General features: G+C 37.1%; 1 protein-coding gene across 1 annotated transcript in view; it reads right to left on the minus strand.

The window, feature by feature from the left end:
• Positions 1-12,303: 12,303 nt before the first annotated feature.
• The window catches only part of DCK (deoxycytidine kinase), a 30,798-nt gene continuing 19,174 nt past the window's right edge, over positions 12,304-23,927 (minus strand). The window contains exons 3-7 of the mRNA XM_008993200.5: positions 20,658-20,851; positions 19,502-19,649; positions 17,301-17,416; positions 16,484-16,574; positions 12,304-14,201 (exon numbers count right to left, since the gene is read on the minus strand). Coding sequence (XP_008991448.1) covers positions 14,175-14,201; positions 16,484-16,574; positions 17,301-17,416; positions 19,502-19,649; positions 20,658-20,851 — 576 coding nt within the window. The 3' untranslated portion in view covers positions 12,304-14,174. The remainder of the gene's footprint in view (positions 14,202-16,483; positions 16,575-17,300; positions 17,417-19,501; positions 19,650-20,657; positions 20,852-23,927) is intronic.

The raw sequence follows: 23,927 nt of genomic DNA on the forward strand, positions 1-23,927 counted from the left end.
GCAATCCTAGCACTTTGGGAGGCCAAGGCGGGCAGATCACTTGAGGTTAGAAGTTCAAAACCAGCCTGGCAAACACAGTGAAACCCCGTCTCTACTAAAAATACAAAAAATTAGCGGGGCATGGTGGTGCATGCCTGTAATCACAGCTACTCAGGAGGCTGAGGTAGGAGAATCACTTGAACCTAGGAGGTGGAGGTTGCAGTGAGCTAAGATCATGCCACTACACTCCAGCCTGGGTGACAGAGGGAGTCTCTGTCTCCAAACAAACAGGCAAAAAACAAACTCTTGAAGACATTTTTTAAATATTTAGAATAAAAATAAATGTGAAAGCAGTACTCAGACTCAGTTTATAGCACTGAATGTTTATATTAGAAAATAGGATCTAAAATTATAATCTATTTTACCACAGGAAATACGAACAGAACAAATTAAGTCTGAAATAAATACAAGAAAAGGAACAATCAAAATTAGAGTAATCAATAAAATAGAAAACAGGAAAATCAATAGAGAAAAATCAGTCAGACAAAAAGGCAGGTCTTTGAAAAGGTCAATAACAATTGCTAAGCTTGGGGGTGGACTCAAGATGGCGCTGTGAGAACAACCCAGGATTGGAGTTCTCGTTGTGTCTGCGGAGAGGTGAGTCTGAGCTGCATTTCCAGACTGATCTTTGTTGCTCACGAAACGGGGAAATTCCCAAGTGAAGAGGAGACACGGGACGCCAGGCAGATATTACGCCTGGCGAAGCCAGCAGCCGGGGTGGCGGCGGCCGGCCCTACCCAGTGCTCCCCACAGGGCGCACTTGTCCGGGTGCCCCGTTGAACCGGCAACTGGAGACGTGAGAGGGCTGGACTTGAGACTGAGCTAGACTTGAACAGTGGGCCAGCCCAGGGGATTGCAGGAACAGAGCGTTAGGATTGGCCCAGTGGGACGAACAAAACCGCGATTTCAAACAAGCCCCGTGCAGACGGCCCGAGACGCTCTGAGGGGGAGGGGCGGCCACCATTACCAAGGTAACCCGCCCCAACTGAGATACACGCCCATTGCTGACGCAGCCTGCCATCGCCGAGGCAACCCGCTACAACAGAGAGACTCTGCCGCAGGGCGTGGCGGAGAACAGCAGAATAGCGGAGCCAGGGCGAGCCTCACAACAGCAGGGTGGAGCCTTGGCAGGCAAACAGTGGCTAGTCTGCATCCTAGCTGGGCAGGACCTCAACGGACATCCAAAAATAAAGCCCAAACCCCTCAACACAGCATTTGAGAAAAAAAAGGGTTTTTTTAATGAGCTCTGTTGCAGCAGAATCAAACATAGCAGCCTAACAGCCCTGAATGAACAACACAGCTCACAGCTCAGCAATTAAACCCCTATAAAGTACAAACTGTCTCCTCAAGCAGCTCCCTGACCCCTCTATATCCAAAAGACTGACATTAGGCAGGCACCATCCTGGGACAAAGATAGCAGAAAAAGAAACTGGTAGCATCCCTCGCTGTGCCACAGCTGCTAGAGGTGCACCCCAGACAAGCAGGGTCTGGAGCGGACCTCAGCACTCGTACAGCGAAGGGGCTAGACTGGTAGAAGGAAAACCAAGCAACAGAAATACTTCATCATCAACATTCAGGGTGTCCACTCAGAGACCCAATCGAAAAGTCAGCAACTACGCAGACGACCAGCGGACAAATCCGCAAAGATGGGAAGAAACCAGCGCAAAAAGGAGGAAAACACCCCCCGAAACCAGAACACCTTGCCTCCTAGAAAGGACCAAAACTCCTCACCAGCAAGGGAACAAAGCTGGACGGAGAATGACTGTGACGAAATGACGGAATTAGACTTCAGAAGATGGATAATGAGAAACTTTGGTGAGCTAAAAGATCATGTATTAAATCAATGCAAAGAAACTAAGAACCTTGAGAAAAGATTTGAAAAAAGATTTGAGGAAATGATAACAAGAATGGATAACTTAGAGAGGAATATGAATGAATTAAAGGAGCTGAGAAACACAATACGAGAACTTCGCGAAGCATGCACAAGTTTCAATAGCCGAATTGACCAAGCAGAAGAAAGAATATCTGAAGTCGAAGACCAACTCAATGAAATAAAACGAGAAACCAAGATTAGAGAAAAAAACGCAAAAAGGAATGAACAAAGTCTCCAAGAAATGTGAGACTATGTGAAAAGACCTAACCTACGTTTGATAGGTGTACCAGAAGGGGACGAAGAGAATGAATCCAAGCTGGAAAATACTCTTCAGGACATCATCCAGGAAAATTTCCCCCACCTAGCAAGACAGGCCAACACTCAATTGCAGGAAATTCAGAGAACACCACAAAGATATTCCGCAAGAAGAGCAACCCCAAGGCACATAATCGTCAGATTCAATAGGGTTGAAATAAAGGAGAGAATACTAAGGGCAGCCAGAGAGAAAGGTCGGGTCACCCACAAAGGGAAGCCCATCAGACTCACAGCAGATCTCTCGGCAGAAACACTACAAGCCAGAAGAGAGTGGGGGCCAATATTCAACATTCTTAAAGAAAAGAATTTTCAACCCAGAATTTCATATCCAGCCAAACTGAGCTTCAGAAGTGAAGGAAAAATAAAATCCTTTGCGAACAAGCAAGTACTCAGAGATTTTGTCACCACCAGGCCTGCTTTACAAGAGCTCCTAAAAGAGGCACTACACACAGAAAGGATCAACCAGTACCAGCCATTCCAAAATCACACTGAATGCTAAAGAGCATCAACATAATGAAGAATCTACAACAACTAACAGGCAAAACAGCCACTTAGCATCAAAATGGCAGTATCAAATTCACACATAACAATATTAACCCTAAATGTAAATGGACTAAATGCACCAATCAAAAGACACAGACTGGCAAATTGGATAAAAATCCAAAACCCATCAGTGTGCTGTATACAGGAAACCCATCTCACATGCAAGGATACACAAAGGCTCAAAATAAAGGGATGGAGGAAGATTTACCAAGCAAATGGAAAGCAAAAAAAAGCAGGAGTTGCAATTCTCATCTCCGATAAAATAGACTTTAAAGCAACAAAGATCATAAGAGACAAAGAAGGCCATTACATAATGGTAAAAGGATTGATACAACAAGAAGAGCTAACGATCCTAAACATATATGGACCCAATGCAGGAGCACCCAGATACATAAGGCAAGTTCTTAAGGACTTACAAAAGGACTTAGACTCTCACACAATAATAGTGGGAGACTTTAACACTCCACTGTCAATACTAGACAGATCTACCAGACAAAAAATCAAGAAGGATATCCAGGGCTTGAACTCAGACCTGGAGCAAGCAAACCTGATAGACATTTACAGAACTCTCCACCCCAAATCCACAGAATACACATTCTTCTCAGCACCACATCACACCTACTCTAAAATTGACCACATAATTGGAAGTAAAGCACTGCTCAACAAATGCAAAACAACTGAAATCATAACAAACAGCCTCTCAGACCATAGTGCAATCAAGTTAGAACTCAGAATTCAGAAACCGACCCAGAACCGCACAGCTTCATGGAAACTGAACAACTGGCTCTTGAATGTTGACTGGGTAAACAACGAAATGAAGGCAGAAATAAAGAAGTTCTTCGAAACCAATGAGAACGAAGACACAACGTGCCAGAACCTCTGGGACACATTTAAAGCAGTCTCTAGAGGAAAGTATATAGCAATAAGTGCCCATATGAGGAGAATGGAGAGATCCAAAATTGACACCCTATCGTCAAAATTGAAAGAGCTAGAGGACCAAGACCAAAAAAACTCAAAACCCAGCAGAAGACAAGAAATAACTAAGATCAGAGCTGAGCTGAAGGAGATTGAGACACGAAAAACCCTTCAAAAAATCAATAAATCCAAGAGCTGGTTTTTTGAAAAGATCAACAAAATAGACAGACCACTAGCCAGATTGATTAAAAATAAAAGAGAGAACAACCAAATAGATGCAATAAAAAATGATAAAGGGGAAATCACCACAGATTCCACAGAAATTCAAACCATCATCAGAGAATATTACAAACAACTCTATGTGCATAAACTAGTAAACCTGGAAGAAATGGACAAATTCCTGGATTCCTGTGTCCTCCCAAGCCTAAACCAGGAGGAAGCTGAAACTATGAATAGACCAATAACAAGGTCTGAAGTTGAGGCAGCAATTAAGAGCCTACCACACAAAAAAAGCCCAGGTCCAGACGGGTTCACAGCCGAATTCTACCAGACACACAAGGAAGAGCTGGCACCATTTCTTCTAAAACTATTTCAAACAATCCAAAAAGAGGGAATCCTTCCCAAATCATTTTATGAGACCAACATCATTCTGATACCAAAACCTGGCAGAGACCCAACAAGAAAAGAAAACTTCAGGCCAATATCCATGATGAACATAGATGCAAAAATCTTCAATAAAATATTGGCAAGCCGATTGCAACAGCAAATCAAAAAACTTATTCATCATGATCAAGTAGGATTCATCCCGGGGATGCAAGGCTGGTTCAACATACGCAAGTCTATCAATGTAATTCACCACATAAACAGAACCAAAAACAAAAACCACATGATTATCTCAATTGACGCAGAGAAGGCATTTGACAAAATTCAACAGCCCTTTATGCTAAAAACCCTCAATAAACTCGGTATCGATGGAACGTACCTCAAAGTAATAAAAGCTATTTATGACAAACCAACAGCCAATATCATACTGAATGGGCAAAAACTGGAAGCATTCCCTTTGAAATCTGGCACTAGACAAGGATGCCCTCTTTCACCACTCCTATTCAATATAGTACTGGAAGTTCTAGCCAGAGCAATCAGGCAAGAAAAAGAAATAAAGGGTATTCAAATAGGAAAGGTGGAAGCCAAATTGTCTCTATTTGCAGACGACATGATAGTATACCTAGAAGACCCCATTGCCTCAGCCCAAAAACTCCTGAAACTGATAAGCAACTTCAGCAAAGTCTCAGGATATAAAATCAATGTGCAAAAATCACAAGCATTCGTCTACACCAATAACAGACTTAAAGAAAGCCAAATCAAGAGCGAACTGCCATTCGCAATTGCTACAAAAAGAATAAAATACCTTGGAATACAACTCACAAGGAATGTAAGAGACCTCTTCAAGGAGAACTACAAACCACTGCTCAACGAAATCAGAGAGGACACAAACAGATGGAGAAACATTCCATGTTCATGGTTAGGAAGAATTAATATCGTGAAAATGGCTATACTGCCCAAAGTAATTTACAGAATCAACGCTATCCCCATCAAGCTACCATTGACTTTCTTCACAGAACTGGAAAAAAACACCATGAACTTCATATGGAACCAAAAGAGAGCCCGCATAGCCAAGTCAATTCTAAGCAAAAAGAACACAGCGGGGGGCATCACACTACCGGATTTCAAACTATACTACAAGGCTACAGTAATCAAAACAGCATGGTACTGGTACCAAAACAGAGATATAGACCAATGGAACAAAACAGAGGCACCGGAGGCAACACAACATACATACAACTATACAATCTTTGATAAACCTGACAAAAACAAGCAATGGGGAAAGGATTCCATGTTTAACAAATGGTGTTGGGAAAACTGGCTAGCCATGTGCAGAAAGCAGAAACTGGACCCCTTCCTGACACCTTACACTAAAATTAATTCCAGATGGATTAAAGACTTAAAGATAAGACCTGGCACCATAAAAACCCTAGAAGAAAATCTAGGCAAAACTATCCAGGACATAGGAGTAGGCAAGGACTTCATGAACAAAACACCAAAAGCATTGGCAACAAAAGCCAAAATAGACAAATGGGACCTAATGAAACTCCACAGCTTCTGCACGGCAAAAGAAACAGTCACTAGAGTGGATCGGCAACCAACAGAATGGGAAAAAATGTTTGCAGTTTACCCATCTGACAAAGGGCTGATATCCAGAATTTACAAAGAACTCAAACAGATTTACAGGAAAAAAACAAACAAGCCCATTCAAAAGTGGGCAAAGGATATGAACAGATACTTTACGAAAGAAGACATATATGAGGCCAACAATCATATGAAAAAATGCTCATCGTCACTGGTCATCAGAGAGATGCAAATCAAAACCACATTGAGATACCATCTCACGCCAGTTAGAATGGCGATCATTAAAAAATCTGGAGACAACAGATGCTGGAGAGGATGTGGAGAAAAAGGAACACTTTTACACTGTTGCTGGGAGTGTAAATTAGTTCAACCATTGTGGAAGACGGTGTGGCGATTCCTCAAGGCCTTAGAAATAGAAATTCCATTTGACCCAGCAATCCCATTACTGGGTATATATCCAAAAGACTATAAATCCTTCTACTATAAGGACACATGTACACGAATGTTCATTGCAGCACTGTTTACAATAGCAAAGACCTGGAATCAACCCAAATGCCCATTGATAATAGACTGGATTGGAAAAATGTGGTACATATACACCATGGAATATTATGCAGCAATCAGAAATGATGAGTTTGTGTCGTTTGTAGGGACATGGATGAATCTGGAAAACATCATCCTCAGCAAACTGACACAAGAACAGAAAATGAAACACCGCATATTCTCACTCATAGGTGGGTGATGAAAAATAAGAACACATGGACACAGAAAGGGGAGTACTAAACACTGGGGTCTATTGGGGGGAAAAGGGGAGGGTCAGTGGGAGGGGGAGGTGGGGAGGGATAGCCTGGGGAGAAAAGCCAAATGTGGGTGAAGGGGAGAAGAAAAGAAAGCACACTGCCATGTGTGTACCTACGCAACTGTCTTGCATGCTCTGCTCATGTACCCCAAAACCTATAATCCAATAAAAAATTAAAAAAAAAAAAAAAAAAAAAAACAATTGCTAAGCTTTAGCCAGTCTAAGAAAAACAGAAAACACAAATTACTAATATCAAAAATGAAAGAGGGGACCAGGTGTGGCAGCTCACATCTGTAATTGTAGCACTTTGGGAAGCTAAGGCGGGCAGATCACTTGAGATCAGGAGTTCAAAACTAGTCTGGACAATATGGCAAAACCCTATTTCTACTAAAAATATAAAAATTAGCCAGGCATGGTGTCGGGTGCCTGTAATCCCAGCTCCTCAGGAGGCTGAGGCAGGAGAATCAATCGCTTGAAGCAAAGAGGCAGCGGTTGCAGTGAGTCATGATCAAGCCACTGCACTCCAGCCTGGGTAACAAAGCAAGACTCCATCTCAAAAAAGAGAAAAAGAAAAAGGGGACACAACTACAGTCCCCATAGACATTAGAAAGTTAATAAAGGAATATTATAAATAACTCTAGGCCCACAAACTTAATAAACTAAGTGAAAGAATCAACTCCTTAAAAGGCACAATCTGCCAAAACTCACAGAAGAAACAATCTGAATGTCTGCATCTTTTAAAAAAACTGGATCAATAATTAATAATCTTCCAAAACAGAAGTCATTAGGCCCATATTGTTATGTTGGTTAATTCTGCTAAACATTTAAGGAAGAAACTACACCAATTACTACAAGCAGAATATTTCCCGACCCATTCTATGTAGCCAGCATTATCCCAATAGCAAAACCAAAGACATTACAAGGAAACTACACAGCTTTCATGAACATAAATGCAAAAATCTTCAGTAACATATTAGCAAATTGAATCCAACAACATAGAAAGAATTATAACTATAATCAAGTGAAATTTATTTTAGGTACATGTATTAGTTCATTCTCACACTGCTATAAGGAACTGCCAGAGGCCAGGCGCAGTTGCACAACCTATAATCCCAGCACTTTGCCAGGCTGAGGAGGGTGGATCACCTGAGGTCAGGAATTCGAGACTAGCCTAACATGGTGAAATCCCATCTCTACGAAGTACAAAGACATTAGCCGGGTGTGGTTGGCGCATGCCTGTAATCCCAGCTACTCGGGAGGGTGAGGCAGGAGAATTGCTTGAACCAAGAGGCAAAGGTTGCAGTGAGCCAAGATCACGCCATTGCACTCCAGCCTGGGCAGCAAGAGCACAACTCCATTTGAAAAACAAAAACATTAAAAAAAAAAAAAAAAAACTGCCAGAAAATGGGTAACATATAATGGAAAGAGGTTTAATTGACTCACAGTTCAGTACAGCTGGTGAGGCCTCAGGAAACTTATAATCCTGGTGGAAGGGGAAGCAATCATATCCTCTTTCACATGGTGGCAGGGAGAAGAAAAATGAGGACCCAGTGAAGGGGAAGCCCCTTATGAAATCATCAGATCTCATGAGAACTAACTCACTATCACGAGGACAGGATGGGGAAAACTGCCCCCATGTTTCAATTGTCTCCACCTGGACTCTCCCTCAACATGTGGGGATTATAGAAACAATTAAAGATGGGGTTTGGTGATAACACAGCCAAATCATATCAGTATGCAAGCCTGGCTTAACATTCAAAAATCAATTAATGTAATCCATCACAATAGCAGGCTAAAGAAAAAACATCAAAATCACATTAATACTGAAAAAGCATTAACAAAATCAATCATTCATGATAAAAACTCAGCAAACTGGGAATAGAGGGGCAATTTCCTCACCTTGAAAAGAACATCTACTAAAAACCTATAGCTAACATTATATTAATGGTGAGGAACTCAAAGTTTTATCACTAAGATCAGAAAGAAGGCAAGGATGTCTACTCTCACCACTGCTTTTCAACATCATGCTGGAAGTTCTAACTAATGTAATAAAACAAGAGAAGGAAATAAAAGGTATACACATTGGACAGGGAAAAAAATTGTCTCTCTTCATAGATGACATGATAGTCTATGTAGAAAATGTGAAATAATCACAAAAATCTCCTGGAACTAATACGTGATATAGCAAAGTGGCAGTATACAAAGTTAACTTCCAACATCAATTACTTTCCTATAAACCAGCAATAAAGAGGCAGATTTTGAAATCTAAAACAATACCATTTATATTATCACTCCTAAAAATGAAATACCTAGATGTAACATTTACAACACACGTACAAGATCTATATGAAGTAAACTACAAAATTTGATGAAAGATGACAACTAAATGGATATTCTGTGTTCATAAATAGGAATAATCAACATTGTCAAGATGCTCAGTTCTCCCCAAGTTGATCTATGAACTCAACACATTCTCAACTAATCCCATAAAGTTATTTTGTAAATATTGACACACTGATTCTAAAGTTTATATGGAAAGGGCCAGGCATGGTGGCTCATGCCTATAATCCCAACTCTCTGGGAGGCCAAGATGAGAAGATTGCTTGAGCCAAGGAGTTTGAGATCAGCCTGGGTAACATAGTGAGATCTCAACTCTACACAAAAACTTCAAATTAGCTGGGCATGATGGTATGTGCCTATGGGCCCAGCTACTCAGGAGGCTGGGGTGGGAGGATCCCCTCAACCCATGAATTCGAGGCTGCATTGAGCTGATTGTGCCACTGCACTCCAGCCTGGAAGACAGGGTGAGAACTCGTCTCAAAAAAATAATAATTAATAAAAATGAGGTTACATGGCAGGCAGAGGACTCAGAATGGCCAACTCAATGTTAAAGAACAAAGTAGGCCAGGCACGGTGGCTCACGCCTGTAATCCCAGCACTTTGAGAGGCCGAGGCAGGTGGATCACAAGGTCAGGAGTTCAAAATCAGCCTGACCAACATGGTGAAACTCCATCTCTACTAAAAATACAAAAATTAGCCAGGCATGGTGGTGGAGCACCTATAATCCCAGATACTCAGGAGGCTGAGGCAGGAGAATTGCTTGAACCCGGGAGACAGAAGTTGCAGTAGTCGAGCTCACACCACTGCACACCATCCTGGGCAACAGAGCGAGACTCTGTCTCAAAAAAAAAAAAAAAAAAAAATGAAGAGAACAAAGTTGGAGGACTGACTCTATCTGACTTCAAGATTTATTTTAAAGCTACAGCAATGAAGCCAGTGTGGTATTGGCAAAATAATTGATGAACAGGCTAATGGAACAGAATAGAAAGCTCAGAAATAGACCTACATAAATGTCAACTGATCTTCAACAAAGGAGCAAAGGTTATACAATGGAGAAAAGACAATCTTTGTAGACAGCCACATGCAAAGAAATAAACCTAGACACGAACCTTACACCTTTCATAAAAAATTAATCCAAAAAGATAATAGACCTAAATTTAAAATGCAAAACTATAAAAATTCCTAGAAGGTAACTAGATGACCTTGGGCAGAACAATGACTTTTTAGCTACAACATCAAAGGCACGATCCATGAAAGAAATAACTGATAAAACTGATCCTCATTAAAATAAAACACTTGTGCTCTATGAAAATACCAACAGAGTAAGACAAGCCATGGACTGGGGAAAAAAATACTTCCAAAAGACACTTGAAAAAGGACTGTCATCCAAAACATACAAAGAACTCAAAACTCAACAAGAAAATGACCCCCAAAACTCAAACAGAACCTTGCCAAAGAAGATAAATAGATGGCAAGTATGTGAAAAGATGTTCAACATCATGTCACTAGGGAATCACAATTAAAAGGAGATATACTACAGATCTATAAGAATGACCAAAATCCAAAATAATAACAACACCAAATACTGAAGTGGCTGGGTATGGAACAATGGGTACTCTTTCATTGCTGGTGGGAATACAAAAGGGCACATATCCACTTCCAAATACCATTTGGCTGTTTCTTAAAAAATTATATATATTCTTACCATGCAATCCCACAACTGCTCTCCTTGATATTTACCCAAAGAAGTTGAAAACTTAGTCCACACGAAAACCTGCACATGAATGTTTATAGGAACTTTATTCATAATTGCCAAAACCTCAAAACAACCAAGACATCTTTCAGTAGGTTAGTGGGTAAACTGTTTTACATCAGATGATGGAATATTATTCAGCACTAAAAAGAAATGAGTGATCAAGCCATGAAAAGTCATGGAGGAAACTTAAATATATATTACTAGGTGAAAAGTGAATGAAGCCCATCTGAAAAGGCTACATGCTATATGATTCCAAGTATATAACATTCTAGAAAATGCAAAATTATGAATATAGTAAAACGATTACTTGACAGGGATGGAGGGGATGAACAGGCAGAACAGGGAATTTTTAAGGCAGTCAAAACAATGGCAGATAAATATCATACATTTGTCCAAACCCACAGAATATATAACACCAAGAATAAACCCTAATGTAAGCCATGGGCTTTGGGTAATATGTTGATGTAGGTTCATTAATTGCAACCAATGTACCAACTATGGAGGGAAATGCTGATAGTAGGGATGGTTCTGGAGGGCAAAGGAGAAACAGTTGAGTATATGGAATGCTTTACTTTCTGCTCAATTTTGCTATGAACCTAAAACTGCTCTTAAAAAATAAAAAACAAAGATGTTTTAAAGTTTATAAATTAAAATAAGACATAAAACTGGTAAAATCCAAATTAGGTCTGTAGTTTAGTTAATAGTAGTACACCAAAGTTAATTGTCTTGATAAAATACTCTAGTTAAATAAAGTGTTATCATAGAGAAATAACTAAGTGACAGGTAAACAGGAACTCTGTAATATTGCTGCAACTTTTATGAGTCAAAAGCTATTTCAAAAAAATTTTAGCACGGAGCACAGTGACTCATGCCTGTAATCCCAGTGCTTTGGGAGGGCAAGGCAGGATAATCACTTGAGACCAGAGTTTGAGACCAGCCTGGACAACAACACCCTATCTATATAAAAAATAATTTTAAACAGTTAGTCATCATGGTGGTGCAAGCCCTGTAGTCCCAGCTACTTAAGGGGCTGAGGCGGTATTGCTTGAGCCCAGGAGTTTAAGATTGTAGTAAACTATGATTCTGCCTCTGTACTCCAGCCTAGGCAACAGAACAAGACCCTGCCTCTTAAAAAAAAAAAATTAAAAGAAGTAAGTTAGTCAAATTAAGAAGGCTATTATTTACCAGAATTTATATACACTTAATGTTGCAATGTATCTAGCATTTATTTTTCTAAGGCAGTAAGATCTGCATCTCTATTTTAGAAACATTTTACAACTCTGTTCTTTAAAGTATGACGGACATTAAGTTCTAGGTGGCTCAGTATATAATGCTTTAAGTTTTAGGCATAGCAGAAGAGAAAATTCTAGAGAAAAATGTCTTGTATTATTAATTATCTTTCTAGGAGAGCAACCTATAAAGAGCCATATATAAATTCTAATGGAAGACATGATATAGGTAAGAGACCCAAGAGATAATGCAGACCACCACTAGGCTCGATTCTCTTATGACCAACACACTGAGATAACTTCTGAGTCATGACAAATAAATAATAAATTTTTATTAGCTTCTTTTCAATTCTACACATTTTTAAAGTCATTACACATTTTTAAAGGTTAATAAAAATCAATGAAATATGTCTACACTTAGAATCAATGTAATTTGTACAGATAATTTTCACCTTTAATATTCATAATTTTTTCTTTAAAAATAGAATAAATTTTAATTCTGAAAAGATGTAACAATTTCCATGAAAGCAGGTCCACTGTAGTACATGAGGTTTATACTTATTAAGAAATATTTAATTAAGTAGACACATTCATTTATATCAAACAAAAAAATTGTATATGTATCATGAGACAGTTTAAATATGTACGGTAATTACAGATTTGAAATTAAGTCCCCTTTGCAAAGATCAGTGCATCTGGACTGGTTAATCCACTAAATTATCATTTTGAATAAGAAACCAAAACAAAAATGACATTTTGGAAAGAAAAATAATAGTTTCAAAGTGAAAGTGACTCTTCTCCTCATTTTAAAATGCATATAATTTTCTAAAACGTAAAATGGAGAGTTTTAATACACAGGAAAAACACGCACACCTTAACTAAACTAACTAGAAAGAAAATATCTTTATATTTTTTTATGTTTTATTTTTATTTTTTGAGACGGAGTTTCGCTCTTGTTACCCAGGCTGGAGTGCAATGGCGCGATCTCAGCTCACAGCAACCTCCGCCTCTTGGGTTCAGGCAATTCTCCTGCCTCAGCCTCCTGAGTAGCTGGGATTACAGGCACGCGCCACCATGCCCAGCTAATTTTTTGTATTTTTAGTAGAGACGGGGTTTCACCACGTTGACCAGGATGGTCTAGATATCTTGACCTCGTGATCCACCCGCCTCGGCCTCCCAAAGTGCTGGATTACAGGCATGAGCCACCGCGCCCGGCCGAAAATATCTTTATATACAGAACTAAGATGAATCCATGCAAGTTTTTACAAGACTGCCTGGAAAAAAAATACTATTTACAAATGTTCACATAGATGGTTTAGAGATAAGTAGTTAAATGTCTCAATTAACTACTAACCTCTGTCTTTCTTCATTAATTTTATTTCCTAGTTCAACAAAAAACAATAATGCTTTCAGGATATATTAGATATAAAGCAGAATCGTTTTTTATCAGTAATTTCTCTGAAAAAGAGAAAAAACTTAAAGCAGAACCCTACAAAGCAAAGCAAACTACAAAGAAAACAGTAACATAGTGTTTGCAAAGTAGAAATGTGTGACTTTTATTTTAACTTTGAAATAGCAGGCTATCTAATTAATCCAGACAGTGGAGAAAGCAAACTGAGGCAGGAAGTAAGAGGTGGGCTAAACTGCTAAGAAATAATCATTTAAAATAAAACTTTAGAATCCTTATTCTAGGGATTCCTTTAATTCCACTTTGCAAGTTTTAATAGGTACACTAATTTACACAGGGCACACTACCAATTACTGTGCAACATTAAAGCCTTCAGTTAAGAAACTTGTTACCAGTGAGGTGAGACACACCAGGGAAAAAAGCTAACCTGCCAAGGAAGACTAAAGAGGGGCAAAATAGAAGGAAGCTGGATCTTTTATAATGTAGTTTAGCCACTAAACTGATGCTGGAACCATCTACCGCTACACTTCCTGCTGTGAGAAATAATGTATTTGTCTTTAAATGTCTTTTTTTTTTTTTTTTAAAGACAAGAAGAGAAACTGGTCAAAAAGCTTTGCGTAAGATTCATTTTAAAATCTTTTTTTTTTCCTTAGAACAAAGATGGTTAAAAACTTGGGTTTTCTAAACAAACTTGTATTAATATGAAGTTAGGAAGATATACAAAGCTGAAGTGTCTGGAACCATTTGGCTGCCTGCAGTCTTCAGCAAGATCACAAAGTACTCAAAAATTCTTTGACCTGAGGAAAGAAAAAAAAAAAAATCAATATAATTCCTTGACTAATTTTAGATACCCAATGTTCATCTTCATTTAAAAGTATATTAGTTGAAGACCCCAGCTGTATAAGTAACGATCACAACGTCATAGCATTTACTTTCCAAAGAAATGTTGTTAAGGCTGGGTGCAGTGGCTCATGCCTGTAATTCCGGCTCTTTGGGAGGCCGAGGTGGGTGGATCACTTAAGATCAGGAGGTTGAGACCAGCCTGACCAACATGGTGAAACCTCATCTCTACTAAAAATACAAAAATTAGCTAGGCGTGGAGGCGTGCACTTGTAATCCCAGCTACTTGGGAAGCTGAGGCAGCAGAATTGGTTTAACCTGGGAGGTGGAGATTACAGTGAGCCGAGATCATGACACTGCACTCCAGCCTGGGTGATGGAGTAAGACTGCCTGGAAAAAAAAGAAATACTATTCAATACTTCAGTTGTAAAAGATGAATGACCTCAAAGGTCATTTTAGGAGTTTATTGCTCTGTTGCCCAGGCTGAGTACGTGGCTCAATCACAGTTCACTGCAGCCTTGAACTCCTGGCTAGGCACACACCACCAAGTCTGGATAGTTTCTGTTGGTTTTTTATAAAGATAACGTCTTGCCATGTTGCCCAGTCTGGTCAGGAACTCCTGGGCTCAAGCAATCTTCCCATCTCAGCCTCCCAAAGTGCTGGGATTACAGGTGTGAGTCACTGCATCTATCAATCTAAGATTGACATATTTCTAAAAATAGCTATAACACCAATTTTATAATCTCTTTATTTAAATACTACAGACTATTGACATGTGCAGCTTTAACACTGATAAAATTAATAAGCACAATAGTTCAAGCAACTTTGAAGATGAAACATAGAGTAGATTTGTCATGTTTCTGAAGCACAGATGTGAATTATATACTCTGCAATGTCAGTGTGTGGGAAAAATCATATAAGGAGTCAATGAACCTAGACAACTGACCACAATCTAAGAATACACTTGTTCTCTACATATTGTATCAATAATTCTCAAGAGACAAAGATTATTCCTTGTAAAAATACTTTAAAAAGAAAGTCAACTGCTAGCACTATTAATAAAAGTAAATGTAATAATGTGAATGATTCTTAGTCAAAACAAAGTAGTGTCAGATAAAATTAAAAAGTGGTTTTACAAAGTCAGTTAAATTGATGGTTAGTTGTTAATACTGACTTAATTTCATTTACTTTAATAGTATTATAAGAAAATTTGTCCTATATTTTTAACATCATTAATAGTATGAAGAAGTCACTGGAATTTTCCAGACAAGCTTTAGTTCATATTAATGGGAAAAACAACTACATGTATACACTACAGTAGTTACATAAAATGTGAAGATTTTCAAAATTCTTGAAATATATCCCTTATGAATGTGAAGTCTCTATTAAACAGCAGATATGTCACAAAAGAAAGAAAAAATCAAATTTCTCTCCAAACTAAACCAAACAAATTGTGGTTTCTTCTTTATAGTTCAGTCACTGAGTTATCAACATGGGTATAGGGACATTTTGTTATACAAATTCCCTTATTATTCTCTCTCAAATGTTCATCAATAAATTCTCATCCAGTCCCTTTATCAATATGACACCACTTACTTAACAGAATGTGGTCAACTCCCAGTATCTGGGTGATGAATGAACTATGATTAAGATAATGACTCAGTGATTAGGCAGTCAATTAATCCTTGACATGATCTGAGATGAAACTCAAAACTTTTAATCCTTTAATCACAAGACTTTAGCCAACGTAAAAATGGATGAGATCTGTATCCTACAACTTTAAATATCCTCCATATTGAATTTGGTTGAAAAAGATAAATTTAATTTCACAAGCAGTTTATTATTAAAGTATCTAAAGCTTGGTGGTATAGGGAAGAGAGGAAGAAATGGGGACAAAGCAGAGAAAAAGGGAGTGAGAAAGAATTTTTGTTATGCTTTTCCCTATCCTACAAAAAGAGGCACTAAAGGATTTTTTTTTAAATCCTTATTTATTTATTTAATATTTTTCTAAGAGATCTGTCAGATTCTGAGATTTTGAAGCATCCTTATATTAGCTCAGGCCACAAAGCAACAATTCAGTCAGGACTGGGATCTAAGCAGTCCAAAATCTTCTAAAGCTCTTAACTGTTTCTTAATGTAACTTTATGGAACCTTTTCTGTTAGAAAATTGTTTTCTCACAAGTTAGTACACTTTTTTAGACAAAACAAATATTAGTTTGTAGTCTGTCTAAGAATCTACCTTTTCAACCAGACTTTCATATTTGTCTTTAAAGTCTTCATTAACATCCAGTGTTAAGATAGGCACCTCTTGAAGATAATTGAAGTTGGTTCTGTTTAAAAAGAGATTAATAAAATAATCAGAAATGTAGAAAAAAGAGAGAAACATTAAAAATTCATTCTTATATCATTGGAAACTCAAAATGTTGTCAACCATTTACACTAAAGTTACTTTGCAATACTTTATCTGGCAGGCCCTTCTTTCTCATCTAGATTTACCATATGGAGCCAAAAAACTCAGATATAAAATATATAAAGCTAGGTACTGTAACATATGATTCTCTTCAAAAACAAAAAACAGACAATAAAGTAGGAATTTCTGCATTTTAAAAATGAGAAAACTAAAGCTCAGAATTGTCATTCTGAAGCTCAGAGGCTATCCGAGGTCACACATTACTAAGTGAGACTGGACTTGAGCCAACATCTGACTAATAACAAAGTCTATCCTCTCAACAATTATGCTATACAATCTCCCAAGTCAAAATTCTTTCTGAAAGGGTACCTAAATAATGTATAGATATATTTCCTACTTTCACTTAAAGCGAAATTTCATATGTTATGCTATCAATATTACCAAGTTTTTATAAAGTTATAAAAACTTTAAGACAATAGGATCTCACTGCAATCAAGAGAATCAAAATCTATACCTAGTTCTGGAAGATACCAATAAGTAAATGACTGATAATTTTACATGTTGCTAGTCATATATTCCAAATTTTAGATTAAAATTTAACAAAGATATTTAAAACGAATAGTAAATAAAAATAAGGACGTCTTACTTCAATGTTCTATGCAGGAGCCAGCTTTCATGTTTATGATGAAGCTTCTCTAAATATTCAAGAGGAATGCCTTGCTCTTCATTTCTTCCCCGTAAATACATTCTATGTAAGCATTTCTAAAAGCAAGTAATAAGAGATGGAAGAAAAAGACAGGGAACAATTATTCTTGTCTGCTGCCATCAAAATTTTCTTTTCTGGGTCTCTCTACTCATACCAGCCAAAATCTCTACATTCTACTTCTTAAAAGTTGAAATAATTTATTTTTCCCTCCATGAGCTTTTCAGCTACTTGGTGGCTCTAAACCAAGTAGTACTTTCAAAAATAAGTTAAAATAAGTCTAGAAATTTTTGGTATCCACACATGAAATATACTAAGTTTGATAAAAAGGAGGAAAAAAAGCATTAAACATCAACTTAAAATATTCAGAGACAACAGCTAAAAGACAGGCCAATCTATAAAGGTAATCTTACTTTGCTGTTAATCAAACTTGATTATAAAACAGCTATGTTCAGTTCATGTAAAACCACTAAAGGCAGTGGTTCTTAATGTGATGAAAGCTCTATACCAGCACAACCAAAACAACTTTGGAATGTTTTATGCCTGTCCTGTATCTGCATTATCAAATAAGGTAGCCACTAGCCACCTGTGGCTTTTAAGCACTTGAAATATGGCTTATGTGGTGACCAAGGAACTAAATTTCTAAATTTTATTTAATTTTAATAACCTTACATTTAAATAGCCACATTGGACAGTGCAGCTCTGGATTATGTTCCCCCAAAAGTACACCTAAATAAAAGCTTTCATATAATTTTTAGGGGTTCATAGACCCTGAGAAACTCTTCATGCATTTCAAGAAATAAAAACCTCCAACCTAAATGACATGCATTAAGACCATGGCAGCATACAAACTGTTGCAAGGTCTACTCTAAATTCTCTTTTCAATAATTAAACAATCCTTTCATCAAAGGATATCAGAAACAATATTGATGAAATAAAGTTGTGTGCTAGACTTTAAGATACTATGAATGTTTCTATCAAAATGAAATGATTAGTATTCTTTATGTTTTTTGGTTTGTACTATTTTTCATAACTTTAAGAAATCTTTTCAAAAATAAAAGTGAATTCTGAAATTATAATTGCTAAATTCTAGCTTAATATTGATCATAAATGTTTCAAGCAAAATGAAATTATTAGTATTCTTTATGTTATTTTTCATTTTTATTTACTATGTTTGTAATTAAAAACAAAAACTTTCAGAAATAAAAGTAAATTTCAAAGTTGAAATTGAAAAAGTCACTTTTGAAATTGCTAAATCCTCACTTAATGAAGATCGGAAACCTCATTTCTTAAAAAAGCCAGCTTCGATAGCAACACAGTATTCTAACTAATTTTAGGGCAAAAGTTATGACATTTACATTCATCAGTCCCTACCCTGTGACTTAAGGAAGAAATGAGAATTAAAAAATAGAAACAATAGAAATGAAAGCACCAAAACCAGAAAGCTTCTGATTAAATGTAAGATCTTAATATTTAGGTTAGTTTTATGAAAGGTATCTATTTGGTCTTTCTGTATTCATTTTATAACCTCATATGTAAATAGAACAGCTATGTTACAACCTATCACAAAAGCACTTTTCAAGTGAACTCCCTTAATTGAAAATGGTTCTCTAAGTCTTTTCCCAACTATAGCTGGCATTATCCACTCATCCCAAGCCATAAACAACCATAATTAAAGATTTTTTGAAAAGGATCTCCATACTCCATTCATTCAATAAATATTTACTGAGCCCTTACTATGTGCCCCAACAGTGCCTAGAACTGTTCTAGGGACTGGAAATTCAACAGTAATGAAAATACCCAAGGTCCCACCTCATGAAGCCTATATTCTAGGAGTTGCTTGACTACATTTCTTACTTTAATTGTGCTGAATAAGAGAGTCTGCAAATATTGGGAAGAAATAATGAGTAAAAATAAAAAAGAATTGAGGAAGCATAAAGAGCCTAAAGAAGCAACTTGGCCAGTCTGTGATTCCAGTTTGCTGAGAAAAAAGAATACCTCTATCTATATAGTTACAAGTTTCTAATATAGAGTGGGAGGTTGGAAGGCTGGAGTTAAACTAAACTGCCCTCATTACATACCACTGAAAAGAGTTCTAAATATTTCTTTAAATTTTCATGGAACATATTTTTATTGGGTTTTACCTCTGGAGTGGCTCGAAGATAAATGATTCCATCCAGTTCAAGGCTTTGGCCAAACTGGTTATTCGTCCAGTCATGCCAGTCTTGATAAATTGTCCACTCTGTTTCATTCATGCATTCAGATTCATACAAATTAGATGCAAAAATATACCTAAAAGAGAGTCTTCATCAACACATGTATCATTTCCAAAAAAACTAACAAAGAAATAAAAAAGAGAATAAGAACATGAAACATTCTCCTAAATCCAGTGGCACATAGTGCCGCGGACAGCCGAAAAACCAGAAGTCTTTCCATCTACAGGAAATATGTTCTTGGCCAATGGTTCCCAAAATATGGAGTGAGGATTCCATAAATCCCCAAGATCTTCTAAGGGGTTCTGTGAGAGGCCAGATTACTTCATATACCAACATGTTCAAACAAACGAACATACCATTAACAGATTAACTACGGAAGCATAAATAAAAATCCAGCTCTTTTTAAATAACTGAGGCATTAAAGATATCTGCAAAAATGTAAAGCAATGGTACTCTTCTAGCTACTTTTTATTTTAGAAAATATCATTTTTTTGCCAAATTTATATTAATATGAAATGAATTTACTAATTTTAAATCATTTTTATAAATCTTAGTTTTTAGTAACCTAAATATCAATAGGACAAGCGCTTTGCATGCGTCAATAGTTATTAAGAATTGAAAAAGGTCCTAAGATCAAAAATTTGAGAACCTCTTTTCTGAGCTAATTTTGGAGGTCAAAATAATCCTAGCATAAGTAGCAATTCAAAGGCCCCTTAGAGACATTTATTTTCTTGCTTCAGGTAACAGTCTAGGATATAGATCCAGATTTAACCAGAGTACATGATAATTTTTAAAGGGTTTAAGGGAAAAACAACTTCTCTGCAAATTTAATTTGAGATGGCCACCACCATATTCCCAACAGTTTCTATGGAAGCTAGGGATTATAAATGCAATAACTTTTCTAATGCCATTAGTACCAAACTGCTGAGGGATTTAAATGTCATTTTCCATCTTAAATCCCCCAACTCAGACATTCATATTACCAATTCCCAGGAAACATTAAAAAAAGAAAGAAAGAAAAAGAAAAAATGTCCAGTTCTAAGACAAAAACTTTAAGTGGCCAAGTAAAGTCATTTATACATACCTATCACTATACACAGATCGTTCAAAAAATAATACTGGTTTCTCTGCATCTTTGAGCTTGCCATTGAGAGAGGCAAGCTGAGCTCTTATTCGACTGAGACAGGCATATGTTTGGAAGGTAAAAGACCATCGTTCTGGTTTCTCATACATCATCTGAAGAACATTCCCACCATTTTTCTGAGACGTTGTAAGTTCCTATTGTGAATGTGCAAAAAAGAAATGAAAAGCAAAATAAATGATCAATAGGGCTGTTTTAATATTTTAAGGCTATAAAAGAAGAGTTAGATAAATAAATGCAATCATGATTAGTAAAACCAAGATGATTAAGTTCCCTTTCTCATACTCTTTCTCAATATATTTTTCAGATTGTCTGAGGTCTGGAAAAATCTTTAGATCTTTCTCACAAGAGGTTACAAACCAATAACCTATGGAAGAAATCATTGTTTGGCCCAAAAGGCCTTTTTAAAACCTTGACTTAGCTGTCAATATTATTGTCAATATTTAAAAGCTAAATATTTTCACATAAAATATTTTATTTACATCTTTTTAAAAATGAAAAAAAAAAAGTAATACTGTACCCATCTTGGCAAAATCCCTCTTGGCAAAAATCATCTACGGCAAAGTCGCAGATGCCTCCCATCTAAATCTGGGATATATGTTCTCCAGCTTATCAACCCCCACCATTCCCTGATGATTTTTTTTTTTTTTTTTTTTTTTTTGAGACGGAGTTTCGCTCTTTTTACCCAGGCTGGAGTGCAATGGTGCGATCTCGGCTCACGGCAACCTCCGCCTCCTGGGTTCAGGCAATTCTCCTGCCTCAGCCTCCTGAGTAGCTGGGATTACAGGCACACGCCACCATGCCCAGCTAATTTTTTTGTATTTTTAGTAGAGATGGGGTTTCACCATGTTGACCAGAATGGTCTCAATCTCTTGACCTCGTGATCCACCCACCTCGGCCTCCCAAAGTGCTGGGATTACAGGCTTGAGCCACCGCATCCGGCCTTCCCTGATGATTTTCATAACAGTTCTGATGCATTCATCTGGCGGTCTGGCTCCTTTAAGCACTTGTATTTGTAACCCTCCAATCTTCTAATAGAATAGAATAGTTTCCTCCCCCAGATTTTGCAATTCAATAATCTTATTGTCAGAATCATGTTTTCCAGGTTGAGAAAAAATACGAATGTAGATTTTAAAATGAAGTAAAACTCTATCATCTACTATCTGAATTAGAAATAGCATACAGAATACATGAATTATTTTTCTCTTTCTATATCATTTTTCTAGTTCTGTCCACCAAAAGGCCAATAAACAATGACACCCTTGTAGGAATATAAAAAAATATCATCCAGATTATAATTTCTAAATACCATTTCCCACTGAAAGGAATTAGAATTCTGATTCTAAATCTGGGTAAGAAAATATACAAGAGGAGCTTCACCTTGTGTATTTTAGGAAACTATTACAGTAGACCACTGCGATTATGCCAAGGACATAAGCTGCCACTGGTCCAAGAATAAGTTGAACATCTCCAGTGGGAGGCAAAAATTCATGAGTTTATAATAGTAAAAAACAAACAAGCAAAAAAAAAAAAAAAAAAACTAAACTAAACTCTAGTCATCTTCTGAGGCTCCTAAGGCATTAATTAATTATTCTGCAAATGTGTAGGTAAAAAGAAAAAAAAAGTCACATTTTATTCTGGCATTTTTTTTAGAAATACTTTCAGGATAATGAAGTAGTATATGAGGAAGAGGTCTTCCTTACTAAAGAATCCCAGCCAGTAAATTCAGAAGGCTGGAGAAGGAATATCACCTTTTATAATACATGCTGATATACTGCAATGAGGCAACAATTAGCAATAGATGCTAAAATTATTAGAGAAAAGTTAACTGGGAATTTTATAACGGATGAATCAAGCTGACAACACCTGAACTGACCGACTGATTTTAATATCACAAAACACATTTTCTTGATGTAAAGAAATACATGTCACCAACTAGGAATCTTGCCAAAAAAGAATTGAAAGTAAATCTAATCAAGCACCTGCCTACCCATAAATTTACAGGAAATACAGAAAACTGAAAAACATGTTAAATTTTGCCAGAGATACAGTCAGCCAAAACCAGAATGAGGAAAATTATATAGAACAAATGACTGTTTCTTCAACAAATAAATTATAAAGGAAAAAAAGGAAGAGGTAACCAACAGATTAAAATTTAAAAAGCGTATTAAAGCCAGGCATGGTGGCTCTTGTCTGTAATCCCAGCATTTTGGGAGGCTGAGGTAAGCAGATCACCTGAGGTCAGGAGTTTGAGACCAGCCTGGCCAACATGGTGAAACCTAGTCTCTACCAAAAATATAAAAAATTAGCTGGGCATGGTGGCACGCGCCTGTAATCATAGCTGCTCGGAAGGCTGAGGCAGGAGAATCCCTTGAACCCAGAAGGCAGCGGTTGCAGTGAGCCAAGAAGGTGCACTGCACTCCAATCTGGGGGACAGAGCAAGACTCCATCTCAAAAAAATAAATTAAATAAATAAATGGCATATTGACCACCAAATGTAACATGTGTGAATTTTGTTTGGCTCCTAATTTCAACAAATTATGAAAACATTATGAGACAATGGGGAAATATTAACACAGGATGATAAAAATAATTATTAATCTTTTAGATGACATTTTTTAAAAGACTCTTTATATTTCTAGAGTTCTTTGAGTCTTTGTTTTCTCCAGATGAAGTAATATATTCTCTAAGTATAGTAAAACTATAGTCTTTCAAAGCATAGAAGAAGCTCCGGGGGTCCCTGGATTTTTTCAGGTTGCTAAAGTTCTGAATATCTGTTCATAATGACCTAAGTATGCTTATAACAACACTGAGCTGTACACTTAAAAATGGTTCAGATGATAAATTTTATATTTTTGCCACAATAAAAAAGTTAATCACCAAAAAAGACCACACATCTCCTTTTATTTGAATTTCTCAGTAAATATAATGTCTCTTGGCCAAAGCAATTTCAAAGTTTACTATATTAAAATAATTTAGCCAGGCACGGTGGCTCACACCTGTAATTCCAGCACTTTGGGAACACCGAGGCAGGTGGATCACCTGAGGTCAGGAATTCGAGACCAGCCTGACCAACATGGAGAAATCCTGTCTCTACTAAAAATACAAAATTAGCTGGGTGTGGTGGTGCACACCTATAATTCCAGCTATTTGGGAGGCTGAGGCAGGAGAATCACTTGAACCTGGGAGGCTGAAATTGCGGTGAGCTGAGAT

The sequence above is a fragment of the Callithrix jacchus genome, chromosome 3 (assembly GCF_049354715.1).
Source record: "Callithrix jacchus isolate 240 chromosome 3, calJac240_pri, whole genome shotgun sequence".
Lineage (NCBI taxonomy): Eukaryota > Metazoa > Chordata > Mammalia > Primates > Cebidae > Callithrix > Callithrix jacchus.